We start from the raw sequence: 21,415 nt of genomic DNA, 5'->3' as shown, positions 1-21,415 counted from the left end.
TTGACATGGATCGGGAAAAAAAGGTACTATCGAAGCTGCGTGTACCTGCAAATCTGCAATGGTGTCCAACGGTAGGAAGCTTCCGCCCGCAGACCCCGGTCGATGGAGGTGTCGTTGAACATTGGAGGAAAATGGAGGAGGCTCTTCATGGTGGATGGACCCGGATGGGTAGGGGACGCGCAAGCTCGAGTGTCTTGATTGGACGCCATCCAATTTTTTGGTATGGGAAACCTGGGATGGTGAATTGGCGATCGGTGGAAAGGTGGGAAGGTGGGGATCGGCTACCGGAGAGAAAGCTCAAAGGGTGGTGTTTGGTTGAGAAATTGTTTGGTGAACTGTGAAAAGAGAAACAAAAACAAAAAAAGGCATGACGACATGATGATGTGCCTTTTGTACCCTTGCAGTGGTGCAATTGGGGCTCTCCGGTGCCGCCCCACCACCTTGCCGCGACCAAGTGGAAGCTTGTTCAACCACAACTCCCCAACTGCCGTCTGCCAAGCCTTTTTCTTTTCCTTCCTCAAATTGAACTTCATCGACGGAAAGAGAAACAAAACAATGACCATTTCGAGAAACATCCATGAACCGCACATGCTCCAAAAGTCACCGAGACGCGTATTCATGTGTAAGACAAGACTAGGATCGACGGTAACCTCCGTGATCAGCATTTCGGAAGAAGCTTTTGAACCAAACGCTACCACTTACACCAAGGCCAACACCAACGACTGAATACCTATTCCTCCCAAACTATTTTTCACTCATGTACACTACGGTTCCTTGATGCCAGTTACATCCTTTCAAATCAAGAGATAAGGAGAATTGCCCCTTGCAGTGGCCTCGCATGCCTCCCACATGCCGACAGCCGACCCGATCCGTCCCCATGTGCCCCAAAAATGATAGCTCGGAGTGGCTTCGGAAAATCTATATGATCAATTTTGAGAAGATCTTCATATTAGTATCTTTATCTGTATCCGCGTAGTAGGGCAAAAGAGGGCCAGTGCTCTGGAACGGGAGGTATGTAGTTTAGGAAGTTGATGACCTTTTGATCTTATTAATCTCATCAATGCATCATGATTCATGCATCGCTATATGACAAACCAAAACAGCACCGGGAGGGCGTAGGAATTGCAGATCGGTGATTCTTTTGGGTAAAACAAAAAATTAAATCTACCGTAGAGCCGCGCGAAACTTAGAAAAGGGCTTCCCTCTTCGAGCGCCGGCATATGTATAGGAAGCTGGCTGGCAGGATCAAGCTGGCTACTGTGCCTTCAAATGTGTGCAAGTTAGTATGGAGGGTCATGTCCTTGCCTTTTCAATAACTGGAGAGGTACATTTGCTGGTGTTGCTTGCGTTCGGGGCAGATTTCTGGCAGATTTCTCCCATATGCCGGCACTCAAAGAGGGAAGGCCTTTTTAAATTTCGCGAATTTCTGCGATATACCCCGGAGGGACCTGTAAGAAATGGGAGCTTCAATTGGGGAAGTTGATGGTATTGGTTGGCCTGAGGAAGAAAGGGAAAATTCCAAGGAATGCGCGGCCCTGAAGCTAAATACCCGAATACTGAAAAAGAGGGTGGGGGATGAGTACAGTGGTTTCAAACTGTCTGGCCTGTAGTGTAGTGTACCTGGGAGATTCGGTTCCCGGTGTTCAGCACATAAGGTGTGTTTGGATAATCCGGTATCCTCCGGAGTCCGGAGTGTGACCACCGGCATCCGGAGCCGAAGGATCCACTTCCCGATCCCATTGTGGATAGCTGCCAGGAACACCAGTCCCGGCCGAGCTTCGGACAGGATGCCTGGACCGCTCTACTTCAACACGAAAGGACACTACAAGGAAACAGTATGATTCCTCTTCAAGAAGCCCGTTGTCATGTACCCTGCCGATACATCTACCAAGCATACTATTAAAATTACTGTAGTTGAACATTGAGAGCCTCGTATCCACAAAGCCTGATGAATGCAAGTGACACAAGTCTAGATTACGGCATGGGAGCACATCTTCCGAGGCTTCAGTTCCCAGAGAGGCCGGTAAGAAAACACTCGGGGGAATTTGGACTCGCCGTGTCCTCAACTCGCCCGTCATTACCATAATATGGTCGGAAAGCACACGTCGAGCAGCGTCTCTACCGGTTCGGATCCGCCCCCTTCTCAATAAACAAGACGACAGCATCCTCCATACCCTTCGACACGGCCGCATGCAATGGACTCGTCCCCTTCGAATCCAACTTGGTCACATCGGCACCCTTATTAACCAACAACGTGACCGTATCCATCCTTTCGCCCTCAATAGCACAATGCAGCGGCGTCCGTCCCGTGGTATCATGCGCATTGATATCGCCTCCCTTATTAATCAGGATCTCCAAGATCTTGTTCTGCCCCTTCATCGCCGCCATATGCAACGGCCCCGATGGCGGTCCCAGCGGGAACACGGGGTTGCCCACCATACCCCCGCTTCCGACCTGATGGAACTTTGGCGGCGGCACCGGGGGGATAACCTTGGGCTTCTTCATCCTCGCGTACCGCTCCGACTGCGTCTCCAGCGCGCGCCCGCCCGACTGCAAACGCCGATACCGTCGGTAACTAGCAATCGAATCCATGTTGTCGGGACACAAATCGTGGTTGTGCTCCTCGCACCGCACCTCGATAAACCACTTGCTCGCGTGCCGCTTCTTGCACACCAGCTTCATCTTGGCCGGACACCCGATCTTGTGCGTCGGTCGCTTGCGAATACCCGTGCCACTGTTCTTGCACGTGCCGCCGCGGTCGCACATCAGGTCTACCCGCACCACCTCGGACCCCTTGGCATACTTGCCGCCTGGGTTCTTGGCTTTGGCGCACCCGGATTGCACGAGCATGTAACCCTGGCTGATGGCGTATTCCATCACCGAGCTCATGGCTTGCTCGCGCGTGTCGTAAGGGCCGAGCATCAGGTTAGGACGAACAGACGGTAAACGGAGCGGCGTAATGGGCTGCACGAGAGGAGCTATGTAACCAGCTGAACCGGGCAAGTTTCCGTTCGCGTCCGGAATTTGGTTTTGGCCATCCGCTGTGTTAGCGGTTCCGTCGCTGCCGCCGTTGGGCTGGGGCGTGTCGTTGTTCGAGCTGACATCATTCATGGTCTGGTCCTCTTGGTCTTCGTCCTCCTCTTCCTGTTCCTCCTCCTCCTCCTCGTCAAGCATTGTCTCGTCTGGGGTGCCATTGGCGGCCCCTTGCTCTTGATGCTGTTGCTGCTGCTGTTGTTGGTGAACTTGGAAGGCCGTCAGCGGGTTATGCGCGTAGAATTTGTTTTGTTGTTGCTCTTGCTGCAGTTGATGGAATTGCTGGGAAGTCAGTCCTTTGCTGCGTTGAGCCTTGGACTTGGCCTTTTGTTCAGCGCGCTGCTGTTCCCGCTCCTGTGCTTTCTTCTCCAGCCATGCCTGCTGCTCAGGTGTCAAGTTCTTCTGCGGTGGGTTGAACTGGGCTGCCCCTAGACCCGAGTTCAGCTGTTGTTGGGCTTGTTGTTGATGTTGCTGTTGCTGCTGTTGTTGCTGTTGCTGGACTTGTGGTGGTTGATATTGTTGCTGCCCGTCGGCCTCGGGAGACTTGGCATTCTGAAGCCATTGGTGTTGGTTTGGATAGTTTGCCTGGGCACCCCAGTACGCATTGCCGGACAGCTGCTGGTCACGTAGGATCTCTTCAGGAGTTCGAGGTTTCTGGGTAGGTAGGATCTGGTGGTAGAGGGGTGCGGAGGTCTGGAGAGCCAACTGTTGCAACTGTGATTGGGTATGAGGTGCGAAGAGGTTTGGTAGCTGTTGTTGCTGGGGTTGATGATGTTGTTGCGCTTGTTGCTGTGGTTGTTGCTGCGGCTGCTGTTGTTGCTGAGCAGATCGCTGGGGCGGGGTCGGAGGAGGGTGGATGGGGGTCTCGACACGGTTTTGGCGCTGGGGAGTCCGGCTGGCGTTTTGCTGTTGTTGGCTTTGGTGTTGTTGATTTGGCTGATGCTGTTGCTGTTGCTGTTGCTGTAGATGTTGATCCTATTCAACAGACAGAGAGGGCGGTCAGCATCAGGGAGTCTTCTCTTCTATGGTTTCATATTCCATACCGACACCTGGAACTGCTGGGCCAGGTAGCTATTGCCAGAGGTGCCAGACATGGTGTGTGGTGGTGGTGACGGGACCGAGTGTGTGCCCGCTTTGTTCTTGTGGGTTGGTATCTGGCGATAGATGGCAGAGGCACGGTAAAAGCACAGGCAGGAGAAATGCGTGAGACTGCGGTCGATATCCGGAGAGTCAGATTTGTTCGTGACCAGGAGGCCCAGCCACGTCGCCCGCTAAGTCCAGCCAATCGTGTGCGGAGACATGCAGGCCTTTGTGGGGCTTGTGGCTTAATCAGCCATATGCACGGACCTCTCTTCCCTCATGCACATATTTGCCTATTGTCCAAGCCCCCTAAACCACAGGCGCCATGGCTTCAGCGGCCATAGCGCCTCAAGCTGGAGGTGCAACTGCTACTTGCTTCAGTGCATTGCTTCATTTCATCACAGGCGTTGATGTGAGTGTTTCGACTTTCGACCAAACTTCATCCTCTTCATCCTCTTCTCAAACTTCTTTCATTTGACAAGATCGATTGGCTCACTCGGATTACAGCATCCCCTGCACTCCAAACTCACACAATGGGCACTGATGCTCTGCAACCCGTTCGGACGAGCTCAGGCGATAATCAGCATGGTGCCACTGCAGCACATAGTCGGCGACGATGAACAGCCTCCAACTCTTCGTCAACCAGCATAAAGGGTCTTCCCAGGCCGCTTAGGATACTCGAAGAAGATTTTGCAATCGAACTCTGGTCCTTGTTCCAGAGGTAAAGAACACACAAGCGTGCCTTTGCTTCAACAATGGACCATACCTTCGTCTCCTTTGTTATATCTGTTCTATCCCAGCCCGTCTCCTGGCGCTCTGGATGGGACTCGGGACTCCATTGTTCTCAAAGTCGAGACTTTTCGGATGCGGCCCATTATCTCCCGAATGCTTCTTCTCCAAGACCCCTTTGTGTCAATTTCAAAGCTGTTGCTGAGCTGTCGGGCTGCTCTACGTTTATCTCATCACCAACCATCCCTTTGCTGTTGCATGTCGAACCCTCAAGTCAGGACTGAATCTCCTATTATTATTATATTAAAAAAATTTAAAATTTTTTTTTTTCCCTATGACTTTCGACGTATTGGCAGGACTATCAGCCAGCATCCTATCTATTGCCTTCAGCAATTGTCCCTACATTCATGATGCCGCCAAAGAGAGGTGCTTCAGAAGGTACTACTGCAAAACGTGCTGCAAAACGTGCTGCAAGATGTGCTGCAAAAGGTACTACAAAAGGTGCTGCGAAAGGTGCTAGGAAAGATGCCGCGAACGATAACGCGAAAGCTGCTGCAACGGCTGCTGCGAAAGCAATGTTGGAACTGGATGCGCTCAGGGTGGGACGTAATGCTTATTTCCATCACTACTGAAGAGGTCGGCTCAAGGATAATGCACGGTGGAAGGCTACACTGGGAAGCGAACGGGATGATTTGGGAGTAGATGGAGTGGTCCAGGATGAAAAATTGCCCTCGCTACCGAACGCGGGGCTACGACACTATATTTCCTACTATCAACGGCGGGGGATCGACCAAGAGACAAAAGACGACAAGTGGGAAAAGCCTCATTGGAGAACGGCCAGGGGATTGACCAAGGACATGTACGAAAAGGGAGCCGGTTTGCACTTTTGCAAGATTCTTGGGGTTGGCGGCATGGGGATAATCTGTGTTTTCGTCAGCTACAACAAGAACCAATCCCCAACGTTCTGGACGGTAAAAAAGGATAGAGGGAAACACCAGGGATTGGCCATGGAAAGGAAACCACAATGGTTAGTGCTTATATCATTGCTTACTGTTCGTCTGGCTTCGACTTCTCGGACATTACTAACTGGAGGCGTGACAATCTGAGATTCCTACGCGCGCCTCACATCGTTCAGGTCTTTGATTTCTCTTTTGAGGATGACAGGGAGGATGACGGAGAAGAAGAGGGAGATGAAGAAGGAGATGAAGGCAATTCGCCGTTACCGCCGTCGTCCAAGCGATCAAAAACCGAGCAAGGAAAATTCGAGCGAACAGAAACGGAGCGAACACAAGCTGAAGTACGAAAGGAAACTCGTGCTACCCGAGCAGGGCAAAAGGCCGCGTCTATTGCGAGGAAGGCGGGTATAGCAGTGCGTCAGCGTTAGACCGGGCCTACCGACCAGGTAGATCAGATTCCCGAGAGCATGGTCATGGAATACCTCATACGGGGTAACCTTCACAAGTGGCTTCTAAAACTGGCCAAGTTGAAGTATGCGAAGGAACCAGACCTGTGCATTCCCAATCGAGTTCTATGGGATATGATGGCGTGCTGGAGGCTGTCCCCTATAGCCTCCCGGATACTATACTACATACTTACGACTTCAATGCAGTCATGAAGATGTGCATGGCCATGAAGTATCACCCTCTACAGGATCACCCTCAAGTTGATGATGGCGGGTACATGATGCCCGAGAAACCAGGTGTGTCGCCCGGAACCGGTATGTTTCACTTTGACATTGATCCTCAAAACGGTAGGCTTCACTTGGTTAAAGACTTCGATTAATGAACTGCAACGCTGACGGCCATGAACCCAGTTGTAATTGGAGATTTCGACTGGGAGAAGACCAAAGGCAAGGTCGCCTCAACTCATCCGCAGTTCGAAATAATGACCGACCGACACGACAGGACGCCCATATTAAAGCTGATTGACTTTGGGCTTGCCCAAGAAATGAAGGTTGGCGACCTGGACCGCATGACCACGTTAGTAGACATGAAACTGTTTGAGAACTTTGATGCTTTTGGAAGTTCGTCTGAAGCTTACTCTTGTCGTTCATGCAGGGAAAACCTATGGCTGGGTCGCAAAAATGGTAAAACAGGTTACTTTCTCCCAGTATGTATCTATATTTACGGTCCAATTTCGCTGTAGGTAGTGGTGACACTGACCCCTTCTGCCATCCTCGTTCAGGAACAATTCACCAGGGAATGGGAAGCTGTTGTGGATCCACCCGATGCCCAAAACGCGCGGGTAGCCGGGCAATATAGCTGGAAGTCCAATCTCTGGCAGTTTGGCATGGTGAGTCCCGTTCTGCGTGCGCATCTTCCTTGTCCTTCTAGAAGCGATGACCTCGTCGCTAGTACTTCCATCAACCGTAGACCATGCACGTAGCCATAACTCTTCGATTTAATTCAAGACGTACCATCCACGCCCTGGGGCGCGCAAACTTGATATGCGGAAACGACTTGCCGCTAGAACAACAGAGATACCAGGATTTCCCAACTTACGGCTACCACTTTCTCGACCAGCAATACGATCATGTGTCCCTCCGTCTCCGCCACCTGGTCGCCCGCTGTCTGTGTGAGGTTCCCGATGATAAGCCAAGTTTCGAGGAGCTTCACGTCGAGATCTAGCGTGCCTGGGATAATGACAATAGGGAGGAGAATAGGGAGGAAATGGAGACGGCGAGACAGCGGTGTAAAAGGCACTTTGAGAGGCCGCCAAACCCGTCACCGCCGCTGTGGATGCAAGTGGAAGATGTCAGTCTCTCTTTTTTTCTTTCTTTTTTTTTTTTGCCTCGAACACTAAACTACCTCGGAAGGGGAAATGGATTGTGTGAAATAGTTTACTAACCAAACCCTCTCTTCTTTTGGTGTACGTACAGTGGGCGAAGCAAGAGGATATCTTTGAACTTAACGAATACATGAATCAACACACTCCCTCTGAAAATTAAAGAGGGGCTTAAACTGAACAGAGACTTTAGCTATAGCGTCTTTGTCCACCATGTTTGTTGTACCTAGACATACATACTCATCCGAGACCCACAATCGTTGAAAGGAGTTTTGAAGGCAGTTGGTTTTTGTACCATACTACCTGTCCTTTTGGTTTTTATTATCTTGTTTTTCTATTTGTTTGCAAGTGTACACTATAATATACACAACAATACATGTCACTTTCAAGTCCAGACTAACAGTGTTTGAACACGAGCTGCCCGGTTCATTGATGTGATTCAAGCCAACCATAGCAGTGTATCTACCACTTGGTTGCGTACCCAAATTGGACAACCACTTCGGGGATATTATGGATCAAACTCGGTCGTCCTGGAGAGAAGAAGCGGTATTGCAAATGACATTCGATGTCAAACAGCGACGAAGGGGGTTGTTTACTCCAACTAAGGGAGAAGGTTTTGGTTCCAGGGGAGCAGGGCAGCTGGGAGCTGGCAGCGTACACTTACAGTTACTGCCGACATCATCCGAACACGCACATTTAGACGTACCCAGGCACGTGAAACATCAACCGGTGAACCCGAGAAAGTGTTTGATGGACATGCATTTGCTCATGCCGATGGACCTGGCAGGCAGGCAGGGGCATTGTTAGTGACGGACGCTCCAGTTATATGATGTCATAGTTCCTGTCCCAAAGCTTTGGCAGTTGCGGTACCCTAGTACCCCTTGCCAATCAACCAATGGAATAACAAGGATAAGTGGATCAACGTCTAATGCGGAGATGCACACTCGAACGTCATGCCAACGGGCCATCAATGAACATCATCGACTGACCTCAATTTCGGCCCAGTCGCAAATGAGAAGCAATGGTTTATAAGTAAAGGATGGGAACGGTTTATCATGAGGAAGAGTTCCAGACCATTTATTCATCAACAGCCTGCATCTATAATATCAAAGACGAACAAGTCATATCACCAGTCAACCAATAAACACCACACCTAAACCTACAACAACAACCAATTACAAGTACACATAAACACATAACAAATCCAAAGATGTCCGCCATCAGACTCTCCGCTTCCGCTCTCCGCCCCGTCGCCGCGCGCCGTGTCGCTTCTCCCGCATCCCGGGTCGTTGCCTTCAACCAGATCCGCTCCGTCTCTTCCAACAGGGACGAGCTCGGTGGTGTTCAGGGGTCTGAGCCTGCTACCAGGCATAACCGTTACAACGTGTACGTTCCCAAGTCACCCTCTTTCCCCCTCCCCCCAACCGAACCAATTCGTGAAAAAAAATTAAAAAAAATTTAAAAAATCCGAGAGAGAGACTAGCTGTTAACAAATCAAAACAGGAGAGCCGGCACAATCACCGCCATCGGCGTCCTGGCCGCCGGCGGTTACATGCTTTACAAGAAGGGCGACGAGAAGAAGACTTCGCCTTTGAGCGCTAGCCAGTAAAGGGATTCTACAAGTCTCATGGGACTATCTCTAGATAAATGGATGGGATAAGTGCGAAGTGCGATCATAATGGGAGGAAGGCACATTGAAGGGAAATGGGAAATTGCGAGGGCGACAGGTTCGCTTTCGCAAACAGATCGCGCACGTGCAACTGCCGCATGGCGATATGATACCTAATGATTCATGAATACATTTGCATCAACAAACCGATCTATTCACTTTCGTTTTGAAGCCATTGTGATTGGATTTGCTTATGTGTTTTTGAGTGACCTGTTCTGGGCTGTTCGGGTTCCTGTTGCGGGTGTTTAGTGCCCGCCGGCCGGAGCTTTACCCCACTTCCCCAACTGCCGGAGCCCGAAACCACGGCCCCATTTCCCGTCTTGGTGCGCCGGATCCGAGCGGACTTCGGTACTCCGTCTTCTCCAACTGGCGGCACTGCAACGGGTCCGGGTCCGGGTCCGGGTCCGACAGCCGATGTTAACCAAGGTAACTAGGGTAGATGCGATTGAGCAAGCTTAAAGCCCCAACTTGATGAGTTAAGAATCGCGTTCGAAGTTATCTAATCTCATGTGAAGTTATCTAATCTCATGTGACACAGCGTGCATGCTCTTCTACTGCGTAAACAATCTCCCCATGTCCTTGTCCCGGCCGACATCCATGGTTGCTGACTCCACACTGCCACCTCATAGTGTAGACTGCCTCCACTGCTCCGACTTCAACTCCAATCCCAACATCATCACTTCCAACCTCTCTACACAAATCCCATCTTTTCATCCACACACATACTCAACACCAACACCATCACCACCACCGTCGCCATCATGTCCTCCGAATCCGCCCCCGCACCCGCGGCAAAGAAAGGTTACCTAACAGTCTTCGCCCTCCCCACCGACCCCTCCTTTCTCCCCCCCTCCGGCTCGCACTTAATCTTCAACAAATGGTACAACGAGCAACACATCCCCGACATTCTCTCCCTCGGCTCTTCCTCCGGTTTCCGGTCCGCAAATCGCTACATCCGCGCGGGCGTAAACCCATCCAACCCCGCGCTGTCGTCGACGGCCAATGACGTCACGTATCCCAAAGACAGCAAGTGGGAGTATTTGGCCATGTATGCGGTTGATGATGTGGAGAAGGCGAGAAGTTACCCGGAGAGTGGACTGTATAAGGTGCCGTTGGAGCATGAGATGTTGCCTGCTGGGGGGAAGGCGATGGAGATGGCGAGGTGGGAGATGGGGTTTTGGGAGGTTGTGGCGGAGAGTGGTGAGAGCGGTAAGTTTCTTTTGATTTTGGGGCATGGTTGGGTTGGTGTCTAGGGTTTGGGGAAGGGACTTGGGAGGGTATTGGGTGAACTTGTGGGCTAAAAGATGGGAATGGGATGGGATTGATGAGGGTGGATAACACTGGAGGGATTACACTCAGTGCAACAATATCGGGAGGCCTGGTCAGAAGGGAATGAAGTTGTATGGGAATTGGGGATGTTGGCTGTTGTGCTCCCCAATGGCACAACGAGTAATCGATGACAGATGGCAGATGGATGAGTGACGGCCATTCGGCATGGCTTGATTGGGAAAGGAACAAGACAACGGCCACCAACTAACAAACCCCCACAGACTCCTCCAAGCAAACGGACATCATCGTCGTCCCCGTGGACTCCTCCGACATCCCCGGCCACGACGTCCCCGGCGCCCACCCCTCTGCCATCCTCGACTACTCCCGCAAGGGATGGGAAGGACCCGATCCCGTTCGCTCTACTCTGCTCAAGTTCATTGCCCCTGCGCCCGGCGGAGATGGCACGGGTTATAAGCAGTATTTGGCTGTGGTATGTTTTCTCTTCCTTCCTCTTCCCCATCTCTCTCCCTCGGAAATCTTCATATTTTCACGTTCAGGTGTTTCTAAATGCTTTTGGGGTCTGGGGCTGTTTAGCGGAGGATGGAAGCTAATACAAGGGGACAAATAGCACGAAGTGGAACCTAACACGGAAGAGACAGTCATGCCCGAGTTCAAGACGGTGAAGTACAAGCTTTTTAAGAAGTTTGGGGTTTGAGAGCCTGTGATGATAGGTGGTCAAGTTACGATGCTCGTTTTAAGTCTAGAAAGAGCCTAGCACTCTGATTGTGGGAGAGATAAATCGCCTCAGATGACTTCAGTCGGCTCGCGACGTCAAATATTCCAACATAAACCATACAACTTCAACATCTAGTTCACTGCTTTCAAAGTTAGGTGTCCGTTTCATTCCCAAAGAATTCATTCCAGTACACTTGCTTTGGACCATCGTCTTAAGCTCAAGAGTTGTGTGGCCTCTTCATTCCGAAGACCGAGGCGCGAGTCGTGATGTTGACTACAAGCGTGATAAGGAACGCGGGAGTGATTCTCCCGAGTACCACCATTATGCCGCCGACGCCGGGCCTGCACGCCCTTCACCAGAGCGACCAGACATCGGACGAATGACTCCCCTTCCTGCACCCTTTTCCACACCCCTTCCCGCACCCCATCCCGCGCACCTTCCCGGGCTGGCCCAGACAGCCGGCACTAGTGGCACGCACTACCGGGCATATAAGGTCCGTTCCCCAGCCCCTCTACCACAATGGGCAGCCCTGTGGTGTGGTTTTATGGCACAGTGGTTCTGGTTCCCGTTGATGAAAACGTTGCCCGGGTGCGTGGTATTCCGGGGCCCGTTTTCGTAGGTCGCTGACTGGAGGATTGAGGTTCGTTCCGCAAGCTCAACAGGGCGACTGAGCTTTTTGCCCTTTTTCATTCAATTCAAGAATTGATGCGGATTTCTAAAACCTAGTTCCTGGGTTTTTCCTTGTCGTTTTGGAGTTGCTTGCAGCGCAAGGTAGAAAAGGGGTGGTGCATGGATGATGGATGTGATGTGATGCGATGCGATGTTGATGTTGATGTTGATGTTTGCAGAGGTTCCACAGTCCAAACCCGCGGCCTGTCTTGAGCAGGCGGTAGTCTTGTTGCTGACCTTGTTGGTGACCAGGACCTCATCTTCGTCGTGTCATTTCTTCTGTTCATCGCAAGGGTCGGTCAAATTCGCGCTGTGTTCTCCAACCCATCAGGAGTTCAGACTTTGTTCAGTCTCGCTTTCCTTGAAAGATGGGCCGGGTTCGAACTTCGAACACAGCTCTTTGATCAGTACTGTCTGATGCGTTTAAGTTCTCCTCTCGTGTCCACCAGACACACCGAGGCCACTTCGAACAGAAATCCCAATCAGGAGGTTGTCATAAAGACAATGAGAACAGCCATGTACCTGCATTTTCAAACCAAGTTAGTGAACGGAGGAGCGAACCGATGAACTCGACAAGAAAATAAATAAAAAAACAATGAAATACTTACGCAGCACAACTCCCAAAGATCTCATGCTTCTTTGCCCTCGTACACACACTCAACACCACGCCAAAGGCTAACGCGCACGAAACAATCAAGCCCATCATTTTAGCCAGTGTCTGTCCAGTAATCGCAGTACTCTCCTCCTCACTTTCTCCATCCTTCTTGTCTCCACCACCGCCCTGCGTCCACGAATAGAGCGGAATGATGGGAAGACACAGCAGGCAGAGCATGAGCAAGATGAGAATGACCATCTTGGCGAAGTGGACGCGGGCTATCGAGAAGAGGTTGAGTGGTGTGTGCTTGCTGTCAGCGTGGGTCTTGGTGTGGGCATTGGCGAAGAGGAACTAAGATGCGAAGTTAGCCTTTGAGCTCCTGACTATCTGACGAAGAGCTGAGAAAGAAGAAGGGGAGAAGCTACCCGTAGTGGAGCACAGTTGTACTTGACGAGTAACTGTATGATTCTCCGGTCAAGCCAGGCGTCGTCCCTCCCTGCTTTGAGGGTTACCAAGTCGGACTGGCATCCAAGATATCGCTCGTGTCTGACCAGCGGCTCTTTGGCCTTGAAGAAGCTTTCGAGACTTTGGAGGTCAAAGTGAGATGGACGGTCGATGTTGGCGAGATTGTTGGATATGGTGAGGAGCTCGCCTGTGCTGAAGGTCAGTGAAGTGTTCCATTTTAAGTCAACTTTGCCTCACTGACTGCATCTCAATAGCCTAGCCAGACTTGAAGACGTTGCTGAAGTACTGGAAGAATAGGAAGACGAAGAAAATCCAAACAGTCATACCATACTTCTTGAGCTTCTCCGCAATCTCTTCCATCAACCGTCCCCTCGCCCCCAATCGATCATCATCCACCTCCCTCGTCTTGAGGACTGTGGCCCTGTGCTCAGCATCAAACTGGTCCATCCTGTGCAGTTGCACTTCGAGGGCTCGTAGCTCATCCTGCATGTGCAAGAGAGTCCGGGACTGAAGGTAGCGAAATTCCCGGAAGATGTAACCGTCTTCGTGGGAAGAGATGAAGCGGGCGAGCATAGGGTAGCCATCAGGTGCATCAGTCACTGTGATGATGTGAGTTTCGGGATCAGTTAACAGGAAGTCTAGGGAATGGCTAATGGTACCTTGCATGTTGACATAACTCGATGGTTCTTCCTCGGTATTGATGTAGTCGAGGCACGGATACGGTTCGAGCTCGATTCTGTTCGGAGTGTTAGCGAGGAGTGACTCCTGACCATTGAGTGTGGGGGCTCAACCCGACCGAAATACTTACCCATCAATCTCTTTTTCTGACTTTTCTTCCGTTCGAGATTCTCCCCTTTCCAGATCAATTGACCATGCTTTGTTATTTTCATTAAAAACCTCCGCCATCCCCTTGATCATGTCCACCGACCTAACGGACTGTTGGTCCTGCTCTGAAGGCATCTTGTCCGTCACCTGTGCGCACTCTCCAAACGCTGGACCAACTATGAGGCCGCCGATACCCGTCTCGCCTCTTGGGCACCAACAGACAGAATCTGGAACTAACTGCGCGGCTAACCAGAGTGTAGGTAATGTCAACTGATTTCTCGACGCTTCAATCAATCTCAGTGATGAAGTCCGACAGGAACCATGCAGAACAAAGAAAATGACAATTCTTGAGTTACATCCGACCTCGACTCAAACTTGACTCGATGCGTTTCGAGACCGACACAGGACAGGACGGGTTCTTCTTCTTCTTCATATCTCTCGACCATTTCTTGTTTGCCAACTGGCAGACGGGCTTTGGCGGCAGAATGAGGGGCTGAGTGTAACCATATTGGAGTGATTTGGACGGATTTGGAGGGGTTAACTGCATCGAGTGCTACAGTACCAAGCAAAAAGCCGCTGCGTCCAGTCGTCCACTGGGACTTGTTCAGGGGTACAGTATCGAGGCGATCTCCTCGCCATCCTTGACGCGGGATTCGACGGGTTTTGACAGATGGGATGGGTCTTTCACAAGGGCCTTGCAGCTGTTAGGCTGACGAGGGTTGGGAGAACGCCTTGCTGTTTTTGTGAGCGGTTCAAGTGGATGTTCAGGTTGGTGGTTAGTACTTTTGCTGGAATTGGAAAGGAAAATATCTCGAATAGGAAGCAATCAACATGCAGAGAATATGTCATCAAGGTCTCTGTTATCATCATTGCCCTTTTTCTTCATCATACCCTTGACGATGAGCGTTGAAGGACGAGTTCAACCAGCAAGTGTCTTGAGTTTTGTGGATCGAGAAACTCGGATGGCCGCGGGCAAAGTTGTGGGCAGCTGCATTTGCGCAGGTACTGAGCCACAATTGTTGGTTACAATTGAGCATGGCTTGGCGACGATGGATGGAATTGATTGGATGTGGTGGTCGAGCCAAGTCCGACTCGTGATGGCCGAGAACATGTTGGACAAATTGCACCGCAAAAGGACACTGGACACTTGCAACGAGGAAAAAAGTCAATTGCTTCCAAGTTCTTGAGGAAGGAGAAGGAGGAGTTTTTTTTGATTGAGGAAGAGGACAGCTCCTTCTATCTTCTGTTTATTTGTAGATGCAATCCCGCAATTCTAAATGATCTAAAATGTCAATCGTGCCTGCCGTTCCCGTCCATGTGTCCCAATGCTAATGCCGTCCTTCCTTCCCACTGAAGGGCTCCTCCACATGGGTACCAATGCCCATTGTTCAGTGCCTGTCTAGGGTATCTCTAAGGGCCATGTCCAGCCCCAAAATGCAATCGTGAATGTCGTGATCGGTCATTCTCCCGTTCTAACCCCGTGCTTGTCCCCCCGTCTTTGATGCAAAAGCCCCGCCGCCGCCAACCCAGAAAGAAGAAGTGTATGAGGGGTATCGTGAAGAAGTGTTGCAAAAAACCACCAAATGCAATGTCTGAAACATGAGAAAAAAGAGGTCATGAAGGCATCGCCAACAGACCGTGATGTCGTCAAATCCAGTCGTCCCCAGAGAAGTGATATGTCGAAATGTCGAAATGGAAGAAAGAGAGAATTGGGAAAAGTGGAAAGTGGAAATGTCACTTCACCCCAGTCCCAGTGTCGATCGTGGCTTGCATTCCTCCCCGGCCCTTGCAAGCGCCCAGACGATGAAGCCGGTGTCTGACTGGCTGGCGAGCGATGGCTTGGTGGATTTTGCAGGGGATGCGCCAACGCCGATAGGGTGTGCATTGGAAAACTCAGAGAACGAGCTTGTACCGTTTTGGTGTTGCGCTGGCGTAACTGGGGTAACTGGGGTAACTGGGGTAACTGGGGTAACTGGGGTATAATGGGACCCCTCTGGTGCTGGTGTTCATGCACTTTTTGGAGTCCTTGGAATCCTTCGATTTATTGTCACGAGATGGGGAGTTGGATCTCTCTTTGTTGCGAGGAGGAGATCTCGAAGAGGACCTCTCATATTTCTCATAGCTGGGAGGTTCATGGCGAGAACTACGCTCGACGTCGTCTTTATACCGCGGGAGTTCAAAGTCGGATCTGGGGTCGCCTAATGTGGGTTTGGCATTGGGATCAAAAGGCATTTGTTCTTTACGAGGCTGGTGGTTAGATGTGTTCTGCGCAACTCATGAGAATTCATGGAAATGGGTGTAGGGTAAAAACTCACTAACGAGATCAAGGGCCGTTGTAATTGGTGTCTTGGAATCTGACTTGGTCCGATTGGCTTGGTTAGTGTCCTGCAGAACATGGGTGGGAGCGAGATGCAGATGCTACAAAAAATGCTCACATTTGAAGAACCATAGCCTCCGGTAATACCCCTAGGGTACAACTCCTTGGGGCTTCTTTTGTTGGAGGAATTTGAGGAACCCTGAGAGAAAGTGGGGGGCACACGGTCAGCACAATTTGTTCTGCGAGTGTGAGTGCTGCCAGCTGCAAGCAGATGAGTGGTCTCTGTGGGTGGATATGCGACAAACAGACAGACAGGGGAAATCTGCGAGCAAGTGGGCAATGCGACATTGGAGGACACTCCGCCAGGTACGTACCATGGCTTGAGAATAGCTGCAAAAACACCAGAAGTACTTGTAGAATCACGATGAAGAAAGCAAAAAAGATGGCGAGTTTGGGAAGCAATGAGAACGTTGAATTCGTTCGAGTTTGAGCATTCTAACTATCACAGCGGTCGAACTCTCTTATAGTCTTGTCTTTTCCTATACAAGACCCTCTTCTTTGTCCTTCAAAGAGCGTCCTCAACACCATGAACGGGCTATGAATGAGAGTTTCTTTGTTCTCTTGCATGGCGATGGCGACAAAATGGTCGTCTGTCCTGCTCCTGACCTGAAGTTCGAGGCAGCGCTGGCGGATTTCTTTGTTCTCAAAATCTGCCAGATGTACGTTGGTTTGAGAAACCCACTTAGTGCTACCCTGAGCCAGGGTCTTCTGTTCAGCAGGAGAGAGGGCTGCTCACAAGACTGGACCAAGCCAATCAGTCTTCTCTCTGGAACAGCATGTTGGCGCATCCTAGGTCTTTGAACGGGCTGAGTGTCCAAGAGGTACGCACATCAGGAGGTTCTACAGATATTGAGCTTTGTTGGATGTCAGAACATGAGAGTGTCCTGGAGAAAAGTGTAGTCTGTAGACTGCTGCATTTGACACTCTTCGACCAACAGGTTACCCTTTCTTCTCCGGCGTCATTTGTCTTCTTGCCTTGCTCTTTGGTCACCAAGGTTTGCTCTCAATGAAGGTGGTTCGCTTTACCTGCCATTTTCCTGTCTACTCAGCTCTTTTGGAGTGAGAGAATGTTGGAAAACGTGTTTGTTGTTGCTGGCCCTTTCGCCCAATTCCGCCTGAAATTACTGGAGGCATCTGCCTCCAAGCGCTTCCATGGCCACCAACAATCAGGTATGTTTCCTCCGTATGAACCTTTCAACATTGAAATGAAGTGTCATTTGTTTACTTTGTCAGTTTACCCCTTCCTTCGTTGCACCACCACATCCAACGTGGATCCAGATAAGGCTGGTGGTGAGACGAGATGGCAGACACCAGTGAGACGAAACACAGGCAGCGGGTTTATTAGGGTACCAATGCCACCAGAGGGATCGCAGTTCCAGCTGCCAGGAACAGGGCATTTCGAAAAGCAGGAACATCGATTCAATGAGTGGGGCGATTATCGGATGAACTCGAGCCTTATCGGACGAACCCCCACCACTGGATGAACGACGTCATCGGCGCCAGTTAGTGATAATTGTTAGTGCAGCGTACCTTGATGTCCATCCTCCCCGTCATGCCGAGTGGAAGGAACAACTACTTCCATTTTATCCATTTCATATCCTTCCTTCTACAAGATATCTTCAACAAACGTCCAATTTGAGTTTACAACGGCGCGAAACAAAGGTTCGGCCCGCACCCACAAAGCCTATTGTACTTTTTTGGACGGGATCCCGCATTTCCTGCATTGTCTCATCGCTGGGTCAATTTTGCAAGCAAACAAACAACACCATTGAAGTCCACATTCCAACCACGCAGGCGCCACAAACGATTGACGTCTGCAAGGGAGGACACAACGGCCGCCAGAATTACACATTGCGGCTCATTCATCGCGACACACCCCTTAACGACATACTATCAAAATACGACCAACACCGACAGACATCATGGGCGGCACACAGATCCCCATTCCCAACCCTCCTCCTCTACCATCCCATCTCCCCGACAATGTCCTCGACCTCGCTGTCCAGGTTGAGCGCAAGAAGCTGCCAGATGATGTTCGAGAATCGCTGCGCGCATTCCAGCGTGCAGGATGCTACATTGCCGCTTCCATGATCTTCCTGCGCGACAACGTTCTTCTCAAACATGACCTTCAAGTTTCCCACATCAAGCCCCGACTCCTCGGCCATTGGGGAACATGCCCTGGGCTGATCCTGGTCTGGTCGCATCTCAACGTTCTGATCCGCAACCACAACCTCGATATGATCTACGTTATCGGTCCCGGCCACGGTGCCCCTGCCGCCCTCGCCTCTCTATGGCTTGAAGGCTCCCTAGAGCGCTTTTACCCCGGCGAGTACGACCGCAACGCTACAGGCTTGCGCAACCTCATCACCCGTTTCTCTGTCCCGGGAGGCTTTCCCAGTCACATCAACGCCGAGACTCCCGGTTCAATCCATGAGGGTGGTGAGCTTGGCTATGCCCTTGCTGTCTCGTTCGGCGCTGTCATGGATAACCCCGATCTGATCGTCACTTGCGTAGTGGGCGACGGTGAAGCAGAGACTGGTCCAACAGCCACGGCTTGGCATGCTATTAAGTACATCGACCCCAAGGAATCAGGTGCCGTTATTCCCATTCTCCATGTCAACGGCTTCAAGATCAGTGAGCGTACCATCTTTGGGTGCATGGATGACAAGGAGATTGCTTGCTTGTTCAGTGGCTACGGATACCAAGTGCGCATTGTGGAGGACCTCGAGAACATTGATGACGACTTGCAGAGCTCGCTGGAATGGGCCGTGTCCGAGATCAAGAAGATCCAGAAGGCCGCTAGGGAGGACAACAAGCCGATTGTGAAGCCAAGATGGCCCATGATCGTCCTCAGAACTCCCAAGGGCTGGACTGGTCCCGAGGAGGTAGAGGGTCAGATCATTGAAGGATCCTTCCACTCACACCAGGTCCCTCTGCCCAAGGCCAGTAGTGACGAGAAGCAGCTCCAGGCTCTTGACGGATGGCTTTCCAGCTACAAGATCAACGAGCTGCTCGATGATGAGGGCAAGCCTACTGAGGCCATCACTCGCGTCCTTCCCGAGGCCGAGAAGAGGCTCGGACAGCTCAAGACCACCTACGATCCACACATTCCCCTGAAGGCGATTGACTGGAAGCAGTTCGGCGTCGAGAAGGGTATCGATGAGAGTTGTATGAAGACGGCCGGCAAGTTCCTCGACAAGCTATTCCAAGAGAACCCCAAGACTCTCCGGCTCTTCTCCCCTGACGAACTCGAGTCCAACAAGCTCAATGCCATCCTTGACCACACGCAGCGCGACTTCCAGTGGGACGAGTACTCAAGGGCAAACGGGGGCCGCGTCATCGAGGTCCTCTCCGAGCACAACTGCCAGGGCTTCATGCAAGGGTACACTCTCACCGGCCGCACCGCCCTCTTTCCCTCATACGAATCCTTCTTGGGCATCGTCCACACCATGATGGTGCAATACTCCAAGTTCGTCAAGATCGCTCGCGAAGTCCCCTGGCGCGGCGACCTAGCCTCCATCAACTACATCGAGACCTCCACTTGGGCTCGCCAGGAACACAACGGCTTCTCTCACCAGAACCCCTCCTTCATCGGCGCCGTCCTCAACCTCAAAGCCGAAACCGCCCGCGTCTACCTCCCGCCCGACGCCAACTGCTTCCTCAGCACCGTGCACCACGTCATGAAAAGCAAGAACAAGACCAACCTCATCATCGGCTCCAAGCAGCCCACGGCCGTCTACCTCTCCGCCGACGAAGCAGCCGAGCATTGTCGCCAGGGTGCCTCCATCTGGCACTTTGCCTCCACCCCTGACCCCAACTTCGCGGGACAATCCGTACAGGACCCAGACGTGGTCCTAGTTGGTATTGGCGTTGAAGTAACCTTCGAAGTGATCAAAGCCGCCGAGCTCCTGCGCTCCATCGCACCCGCCCTCAAGGTCCGCGTCATCAACGTCACAGATCTGATGATTCTCATTGAAGAGTCCAAGCACCCACACTCTCTGTCCAAGCCCAAGTTCATCGAGATGTTCACCACCGACAGACCGGTGTTGTTCAACTACCACGGTTACCCGACCGAGTTGCAGGGTTTGCTTTTCGGACGAGAAAAAGCGGAGCGCATGGATGTCGAGGGATACCAAGAGGAGGGAAGCACGACCACGCCGTTTGATATGATGCTAAGGAACAGGGTCAGTCGGTTTGATGTGGCGAAGTGGGCGTTGAAGAGGGGTGCCGAAAAGAACGGGGAGATGAAGAAGGACTTGGAGGGGTTGCTTGGTGAGGTTGATAAGAGAGTGAAGGGGGTTAGGGAGTTTATTGGGAATGAGGGGAAGGGTAAGTCTTTTCTTTCCCAGACTATGAGAAGCTGGAAGAGACAGGAGTGCTGACAAGTGACACAAACAGATCCCGATGATATCTACCATATGCCCAAGTTCGAGTAGAGTTCTGACTCGCAGGAGTTGCTGAGGGCGCTGGACCTGATTTGTGGAATTTTGGCTATGGGGAATCTTGGGGTTCCTCTGTTGCCCTTTATGGGGAGAGATTCCAACAGGTAGAGCGCACTCTAGGGAGAGAGGCTAGTTGGGTAGGAAAGGTCGTGAACCTAGAAAACAGAGAGTCGGGGTGTGGTGGAAGAAAAGACGAAGGCCTTCGATCGTATAGAGTTGTTAAGAGTATTCTTTCTTGTATAGAAGTTATAGAACATGTTTACTTGCCTTCGTCTGTACCGGCCAAACCGCCAAAGCAACTGTGACGGAGGTGGAAGAGTCGAAGACAGAAAAGGGGCTTTGAATCTGTCGTGGTAACGGACGAAGTCATGAGGAGAATAAAGGGAAACACAGGACAGCCTGCATACTTACCTTACCTACTAGGAATGAGTGCCGGTTGTGAGCGGGAAGCCCCGGGATATGTGAATAAGCGCCCAGTGTACGGAGCTTCCGAGAAACCGGCCGACTTCCATCTTCTAACTGGACGCCAGTCTGAGACGGATGAGGGTGCCAGATCACACCACTATTCATTAGGTACGATGGGGTCAAGGACAATCGCAGGACACATGGAGGTAAACGAGAATCTTCACATGCAGGAAGCACTGACTTCAGATTGATAAATAGGTAATGAATGAGAGTAAGATCAATTTAAACTACTTCGGTAATGACTGTGGAGGTTCTTTGCTGTCGACAACAGTACCTA

At 51.2% G+C, this 21,415-nt stretch overlaps 6 protein-coding genes across 6 annotated transcripts; 4 read left to right on the top strand and 2 right to left on the bottom strand.

Annotated features, from left to right (window-relative positions):
* Nucleotides 1–1,857: 1,857 nt before the first annotated feature.
* On the bottom strand, nucleotides 1,858–4,127 carry SMAC4_08762 (uncharacterized protein). The gene is made up of 2 exons (XM_003344269.2): nucleotides 4,081–4,127; nucleotides 1,858–4,008 (listed from the first exon to the last, which is right to left on the bottom strand). Exon 2 carries the CDS (start codon nucleotides 3,172–3,174, stop codon nucleotides 2,119–2,121), a length of 1,056 nt encoding a protein of 351 aa, XP_003344317.2. The 5' UTR covers nucleotides 3,175–4,008; nucleotides 4,081–4,127; the 3' UTR covers nucleotides 1,858–2,118.
* A 1,739-nt stretch (nucleotides 4,128–5,866) lies between these two features.
* Nucleotides 5,867–7,469, top strand: SMAC4_08761 (uncharacterized protein; the record flags this gene model as incomplete). Its single annotated transcript, XM_066090851.1, has 5 exons — nucleotides 5,867–6,211; nucleotides 6,493–6,606; nucleotides 6,685–6,821; nucleotides 6,900–6,951; nucleotides 7,027–7,469. 5 exons carry the CDS (start codon nucleotides 5,867–5,869, stop codon nucleotides 7,225–7,227), a joined length of 849 nt encoding a protein of 282 aa, XP_065947833.1. The 3' UTR covers nucleotides 7,228–7,469.
* A 1,208-nt stretch (nucleotides 7,470–8,677) lies between these two features.
* SMAC4_08760 (uncharacterized protein) lies at nucleotides 8,678–9,420 on the top strand. The gene is made up of 2 exons (XM_003344267.2): nucleotides 8,678–9,012; nucleotides 9,130–9,420. Exons 1-2 carry the CDS (start codon nucleotides 8,837–8,839, stop codon nucleotides 9,233–9,235), a joined length of 282 nt encoding a protein of 93 aa, XP_003344315.1. The 5' UTR covers nucleotides 8,678–8,836; the 3' UTR covers nucleotides 9,236–9,420.
* A 567-nt stretch (nucleotides 9,421–9,987) lies between these two features.
* SMAC4_08759 (uncharacterized protein) lies at nucleotides 9,988–11,729 on the top strand. Its single transcript, XM_066090850.1, has 3 exons — nucleotides 9,988–10,504; nucleotides 10,846–11,054; nucleotides 11,193–11,729. The coding sequence occupies exons 1-3, from the start codon at nucleotides 10,057–10,059 to the stop codon at nucleotides 11,277–11,279; spliced, it is 744 nt and encodes a 247-aa protein (XP_065947832.1). The 5' UTR covers nucleotides 9,988–10,056; the 3' UTR covers nucleotides 11,280–11,729.
* A 4-nt stretch (nucleotides 11,730–11,733) lies between these two features.
* On the bottom strand, nucleotides 11,734–14,753 carry SMAC4_08758 (uncharacterized protein). Its single transcript, XM_003344265.2, has 6 exons — nucleotides 13,838–14,753; nucleotides 13,689–13,765; nucleotides 13,356–13,628; nucleotides 12,990–13,216; nucleotides 12,578–12,915; nucleotides 11,734–12,491 (listed from the first exon to the last, which is right to left on the bottom strand). Exons 1-6 carry the CDS (start codon nucleotides 13,987–13,989, stop codon nucleotides 12,452–12,454), a joined length of 1,107 nt encoding a protein of 368 aa, XP_003344313.1. The 5' UTR covers nucleotides 13,990–14,753; the 3' UTR covers nucleotides 11,734–12,451.
* A 3,011-nt stretch (nucleotides 14,754–17,764) lies between these two features.
* On the top strand, nucleotides 17,765–20,958 carry SMAC4_08757 (uncharacterized protein). Its single transcript, XM_003344264.2, has 2 exons — nucleotides 17,765–20,560; nucleotides 20,630–20,958. Exons 1-2 carry the CDS (start codon nucleotides 18,154–18,156, stop codon nucleotides 20,665–20,667), a joined length of 2,445 nt encoding a protein of 814 aa, XP_003344312.1. The 5' UTR covers nucleotides 17,765–18,153; the 3' UTR covers nucleotides 20,668–20,958.
* Nucleotides 20,959–21,415: the final 457 nt, after the last annotated feature.

The sequence above is a fragment of the Sordaria macrospora genome, chromosome 7 (genome assembly GCF_033870435.1).
Source record: "Sordaria macrospora chromosome 7, complete sequence".
NCBI classification, from domain to species: domain Eukaryota; kingdom Fungi; phylum Ascomycota; class Sordariomycetes; order Sordariales; family Sordariaceae; genus Sordaria; species Sordaria macrospora.
The sequence above is the reverse complement of the archived record's forward strand: the minus strand, read 5'-3'. Positions and strand labels throughout refer to the sequence as shown.

What these genes read in the sequence shown, in the direction of transcription:
- SMAC4_08762 (XM_003344269.2), bottom strand. Translation starts at nt 3,174, where the DNA reads ATGCTTGACGAGGAGGAGGAGGAGGAACAGGAAGAGGAGGACGAAGAC.
- SMAC4_08760 (XM_003344267.2), top strand. Translation starts at nt 8,837, where the DNA reads ATGTCCGCCATCAGACTCTCCGCTTCCGCTCTCCGCCCCGTCGCCGCG. An exon ending in AGGCATAACCGTTACAACGT is followed by an intron (nt 9,013 to 9,129) that starts GTACGTTCCCAA and finishes AAATCAAAACAG; the next exon opens with GAGAGCCGGCACAATCACCG.
- SMAC4_08759 (XM_066090850.1), top strand. Translation starts at nt 10,057, where the DNA reads ATGTCCTCCGAATCCGCCCCCGCACCCGCGGCAAAGAAAGGTTACCTA. An exon ending in GGCGGAGAGTGGTGAGAGCG is followed by an intron (nt 10,505 to 10,845) that starts GTAAGTTTCTTT and finishes AAACCCCCACAG; the next exon opens with ACTCCTCCAAGCAAACGGAC. An exon ending in ATAAGCAGTATTTGGCTGTG is followed by an intron (nt 11,055 to 11,192) that starts GTATGTTTTCTC and finishes GGGGACAAATAG; the next exon opens with CACGAAGTGGAACCTAACAC.
- SMAC4_08758 (XM_003344265.2), bottom strand. Translation starts at nt 13,989, where the DNA reads ATGCCTTCAGAGCAGGACCAACAGTCCGTTAGGTCGGTGGACATGATC. An exon ending in GAGTTATGTCAACATGCAAG is followed by an intron (nt 13,629 to 13,688) that starts GTACCATTAGCC and finishes ACATCATCACAG; the next exon opens with TGACTGATGCACCTGATGGC. An exon ending in ACAACTGTGCTCCACTACGG is followed by an intron (nt 12,916 to 12,989) that starts GTAGCTTCTCCC and finishes TTCGCATCTTAG; the next exon opens with TTCCTCTTCGCCAATGCCCA.
- SMAC4_08757 (XM_003344264.2), top strand. Translation starts at nt 18,154, where the DNA reads ATGGGCGGCACACAGATCCCCATTCCCAACCCTCCTCCTCTACCATCC. An exon ending in TATTGGGAATGAGGGGAAGG is followed by an intron (nt 20,561 to 20,629) that starts GTAAGTCTTTTC and finishes TGACACAAACAG; the next exon opens with ATCCCGATGATATCTACCAT.